This window comes from Xenopus laevis, chromosome 9_10S (assembly GCF_017654675.1).
Source record: "Xenopus laevis strain J_2021 chromosome 9_10S, Xenopus_laevis_v10.1, whole genome shotgun sequence".
NCBI classification, from domain to species: Eukaryota; Metazoa; Chordata; class Amphibia; order Anura; family Pipidae; genus Xenopus; species Xenopus laevis.
Genome location: NC_054388.1, coordinates 52,639,959 through 52,645,491, shown reverse-complemented (window position 1 = coordinate 52,645,491; position 5,533 = coordinate 52,639,959). Strand labels below are relative to the sequence as shown.

The 5,533-nt window shown below is 40.8% G+C and overlaps 1 protein-coding gene across 1 annotated transcript; it reads right to left on the bottom strand.

Annotated features, from left to right (window-relative positions):
* Positions 1-283: 283 nt before the first annotated feature.
* LOC108702916 lies at positions 284-5,327 on the bottom strand. The gene is made up of 2 exons (XM_018238699.2): positions 5,043-5,327; positions 284-1,331 (listed from the first exon to the last, which is right to left on the bottom strand). Exon 2 carries the CDS (start codon positions 1,320-1,322, stop codon positions 300-302), a length of 1,023 nt encoding a protein of 340 aa, XP_018094188.1. The 5' UTR covers positions 1,323-1,331; positions 5,043-5,327; the 3' UTR covers positions 284-299.
* Positions 5,328-5,533: the final 206 nt, after the last annotated feature.

Sequence of the window (5,533 nt, the reverse complement as noted above, 5' to 3'; positions counted from 1 at the left end):
CTTGTATAATGTAATGTATTTGCTGCAACATATACGTCCATTCAACTTTAACTTCCTTGCGTATGCAAATTAGGCAACACTAGAGCAACTTTGCTTCGCTGGCCACAATAACGCTAGTGCAACTTCGCCAGCGTTCGGCGCCATGGATGCAACTTTGGATTTTAGTTAATTAGCGTTGTTCTGATGAATCTACTCCTGACGAAACAGAAAATATGGAACAGATATGTCTAAGTAGGATATCAAAGCCCAACCATTGCTTACCAGACAAAACAAAACAAAATGGTAACAACAAAATATTTTTATGTTGATGGCAATGGTTTACGTGTAGGTGGGATTGGCTCATCTGTAATCGTGGTGTAATGACAGTGAAGAACTGATTCAGAACCTAGGCCAAGTTTGTACTGCCAGATATACAAGCATTGCTGGGGTTGCAAAGTGGCAGCTATTGTTTCTTCCACCTCAGTAGCCTGGTCCCAGTTCTCTCTATCAGTATTGACTGAGGATCCTCCATATTCAGTTTTGAGAGAAAACTGTGCCTTTGCAATAAAAGTTGTCAATCCAATAGATTCCATGCTGTCGTCAAGGGCAATGGTCCACTTGTGCTCTATACTGGACATCTTCTCTTTCTCATAGCCAACCCTCATAGTGTTCTGCTTGGTCCAGGTAATCACATTGTCAGAATGATTGCAAATGTTTTTAATGCATTCCCACCTGCAAAACGATGGTCCTTTAGTGATGGCCAAGCCCCCTGGGAGAAAGTTGATGACAGAGGGGTGAAAAGAATAACTAAGAATTTGATTCTCCTTGAAGTTGCTGCACTGGTAGTAGTGAATCCCCCACTTTTTATGGGGCTTCACAAAATAGCAGTAGCCTTCCATTCCAAAATAATACAGGCCATTCTTATAGTCTGCACTAAGATTAAATTCGTCACTGTCTTCATTATTGTTCATGTTCTTGGTGCGACGATAGACACCTCGGCTCTGGTAGATGATGTAGTAATAGTTGGAAGCTGACAGGTAATGGTCCCCACCCTGGCAATTGGGATGGAGCGAGTAGACAGTTGCATCTTCATCTGTATTCAAACTTGTGACTTGACGGTAGCTGCTGCCCTTAATGATGTAGAAGTAACCATCTTCATGAGCCAGGTAATGGTCACCATCTCTACATGAGGGGTGGAGGGTAAAAATGCAGAGATTGTCACCGTTTTGGAAGTCACTTGATCTCAGGTAACAATTCAGGTCAGATCGAATGATATAATAATGTTCATCATCACCACAAAAATCCACCCCTTTCGATTTTTTCTTTGGGACAATCCCAACCATAATGAAAATCTGAAATAAAGAAAAGTCCATAAGATTAAATGGAATAATACCAAAAACAAACGTTAATGGGTGGTGTTTCTTCAGGGGGCATCACCCATAGCATAAGTTATGTGTTCCCTCTGAGCACACATAACTTGATGACTAGATTCAATGGTTGGAAGCTGGAGGTTAATATCTACAAGAATAATTGTAAGTACAACCTGGATGTGGTTATGGGGAAATTACTATTGCTATGTATTTAAAGGGGACCTGTCACCCAAAGAAATAATTCCAAATCCCTTTTTTTCATGTTAGTTGAGCAAAATAAACTTTTCTTACATTATATATTCTGTATATACAGTATAGAATGTAATTGTTGTTTCCTTCAGTCTTGGAATTCACAATCTAAATAACCAGGCAGGTGCCATTGTCACACCCAATTTCGCAAAACCCAGAATAAAAGCCAAACTTCCAGTCATGGCTCAAGCTTTTAACAGTCGCCTTTTTTGCTTTGGGAGGAGCCCTCCACTTCTCAGATGCCACCAGGTCTTATAGTGAGAGATTCAAGGCTCAAATTCTGGGCAGGCAAGAGAACCAGATTGTAAAACAGATGGATAGGGACCAAGCAGTACATAGTCAGGGGACAGGCTAGGGCCTATACTGTGAGAGAAGCGCCAAACCAAATCAGAATTCAGATCATAGTCAGCCACAGGGAATAAGGTCAGGACAGGTAGCAATTATCAGAGTCAGAGACAGACAAGAGGTCACACACATGAAACAGATCAATATCACACCCAGGAACTAACAGCAAAAAGAACCTACGTTGGGCAAGAGGTAATAGGCAGTGGCTCCTTAAAATATTTGAATTTCAGGCCTTGCACGATTACTCCGGAACATCATAGCGCAGTGCCAGAGCACATAAAAGTAAGAGCACGTTGGACACATGCACAAGAAGATCGCAATCATTTTTACTGAGCTATAAAAAATTTGTGCAAACAGGCAATAAACAGCTAAGCATAAGTGAAAATGCAATAAAACTGATAAAATGCAATAATATAAACATAATTAAATACAGAAAAATTTCCACAGTGTGATTAGCGTTTACATTAGTCACACTGGAAATTAAAGAAAAAAAGAAAAAAATGTTTGTAGAAATAAGATGTCAAAGGTTGCTACTAGTTTGCTGCTTGCTTTTAGCTTGGAATGTACGTATTTTCGGTCATGCACCTCATTTTTGCAAACCACTCATTTGATGCCAATGTTATTAATAGTAAAAAACGGCAAGAATATAGGAAGGCCTTTATTTTTTTCCAGAAAAGGTGGCAACCCTAAAAACAGAACCTCAAGGGGGGCATATCGGAGAAAGATCCGCTCGTTTGGCGATGTCTCTCCGTGTATGGCCACCTTAAGACAGACAAACGAAAGATCTGTTGTCCCCCCGCAGCCTTACTAATATTTTTTTTTCTCCATGCACATTTATATTAATAAGGTAGCAGGCTAGCAGTAATTGGCAGGGAACTTTTATTGTTCTATTGCCTGAAATGTAAAATCTAATTATATCTTTTATTACAGTGCCCCTTCTATATATGGGATTGGCACATGGAGAAGCACTAGAAAAAATCTTTTGTTACTGTAACACTTGGCAATAATATCCTCAGGCTTTGTTCTACTGACATCTCCTGTTTCCTATATAATAATCATGTACAAAAACGACTATAATAGTTGGTGATGACATTTTGAGGACTGATGGCCCAGTATACATTAGCCCTACTGTCGAACATATTTCTGGGTAAGTGGATCCAATAACCCATTTGCCTTTTCCTTCTATTTCAGTCCCTGATTGCCCTGTCTGACCACATGAAAGAGAGCACCCTAGGCCAAGGAGTAGGGATGGTGCGGACTGTTCGCCGGCGAACTTGTTCGCGCGAACATCGACTGTTCGCGCTCGCCGAATGTTCGCGAACGTCGCGCGACGTTCGCCATTTTGGGTTCGCCTTACCTGGCGCTTTTTTTTTACCTCTCACCCCAGACCAGCAGATACATGGCAGCCAATCAGGAAGCTCTCCCTCCTGGACCACCCCCACACCCCCTGGACCACTCCCCTTCCATATATAAACTGAAGCCCTGCAGCGTTTTTTCATTCTGCCTGTGTGTGCTTGCAAGAGCTAGTGTAGGGAGAGAGCTGTTACTGATTTCACTGATTTCTTTGAGGAACAGTTGATAATAAGTTTGCTGGCTAGTAATCTACTTGATACTGCTCTGTATTGGAGGGACAGAAGTCTGCAGGGATTTGAGGGACATTTTAGTTTAGGTAGCTTTGCTTGCTAGTAATCTACCTTCTACTGCAGTGCTCTGTATGTAGCTGCCTGCTGTGGGCACTGATCTCTTCTGATCTCATCTGCTGACTGCTGTAATAACCCAATAGTCCTTGTAAGGACTGCTTTTATTTTCTTTTTTGTTGTTTTACTTTGCTACTTTAACAGCCCAGTGCTATTAGTCTAGCTGTGTTGGGGAGTGGGACTGGTGTGCTGCTGTGCTGCTCCTAGTAGTTCAGCAGCAGCAACCCAAGAATTTTTTTTTTTTTAATATACATATATTTTTTTTTCTTTTACTTATCTTACTGTTCTTTAACGTGTACAGTGCTGTTGCTGTTCTTCATAGTAGTGCACCAATAGTAGTGCACTTGCAGGCATTATTTGCCCAGTGTGTTCTTCAAACAACAACCATCTAGCTGTGTGAGCTTGTTCACATTCTGTCTAAATATCAATAATAATACCGTCTCCAGAAACACCACCCGAGTGACGTTTTTCAGGCAGCAATAATATATTCCGTATCCACTGCTGTAGTAGTGTATACGTTGACCTTGTAGGCCTTGTTTGCCCAGTGTGTTCTTCATCTTCAAACAACTCCCATCTAGCTGTGTGAGCTTGTTCACATTCTGTCTAAATATCAATAATAATACCGTCTCCAGAAACACCGCCTGAGTGACGTTTTTCAAGCAGCAATAATATATTCCGTATCCACTGCTGTAGTGTATACGTTGACCTTGCAGGCATTGTTTCAATTTGTTTGCCCAGTGTGTTCTTCATTTTCAAACAACGGCCACCTAGCTGTGTGAGCTTTTTCACATTCCGTGTCCAGAAACATCACCTGAGTGACGTAGTGTGATTTCTGCCCTTTACAGCACAAAACGCAGTGCTGTGTCAACAATGTATTTTTCAGAAACATTTTTGCCCTTGATCCCCCTCTGGCATGCCACTGTCCAGGTCGTTGCACCCTTTAAACAACTTTAAAATCATTTTTCTGGCCAGAAATGTCTTTTCTAGCTTTTAAAATTCGCCTTCCCATTGAAGTCTATGGGATTCGCGACGTTCGCGAACCATTCGCATTTTTGACGCAAGTTCGCGAATATGTTCGCGAACTTTTTTTCCGACGTTCGCTACATCCCTACCTAGGAGCAAGCAGCAGGACTAATCAATACTTTATGCCCAGGTAAATAAAGGGGTCTATTGGATTCATTTAGCCAAGGGGAGTTGAAAGACTTCCTAATAGAGATTTAATGGGCTAGAGAAATGTAAAACAATAGTGTAATTATTGCATAAAAAATAAACAGTTTAAATATACCAATGAGTTTTTTGTAATGAGTTATGCTGATGTGAGATGGGATACATAATGTTCATTTACCCATAAGGGTAACAAAGTATTCTTAATTTATTCTTTTGGCGTAAAAGATCAACTTACCTTCAACTAGGCTTACAAAATGCACTGAAATTAGCCTGCTGTAATTGGAAATTGCTTTGCAAATGCAGAAACACAGTTTGCAAACCTCTGCTCAAAGGGCTGTTAAGTTACTGTTGCAAGCCAGCGCTATTTGATTTTTCCCTCTAGTGGTTAAAAACAGAAACTTCAGCAAGTAGTAAGGAACAACCAAAGAAGGGAAAATGTGGGGGGTGTAATTTTTCTATAATGCTTTCCCCCCTTGGGACTCAAAGGGGGGAATTCACAAAAGTGTCGGTGTGTCGGTAAAAAAAGTAACCCAGAAGTGGCGGTCGACAAATTTGTAAAATGTCGTACGAACGGCAAATTCACAAAGGCAGATGTTACCATCGCTGAATGTCTCGTAAGTCTGACAATTTTCTAAAATGTCATATATCTTTTCATCGTACAAACGACATTTACCAAGACTTTTTAAACGACAATTTGTCTGACATTTTCATTTTGGAGAGCCTAAA

Coding starts and splice junctions, on each gene's coding strand:
- LOC108702916 (XM_018238699.2), bottom strand. CDS start 1,322: ATGGTTGGGATTGTCCCAAAGAAAAAATCGAAAGGGGTGGATTTTTGT.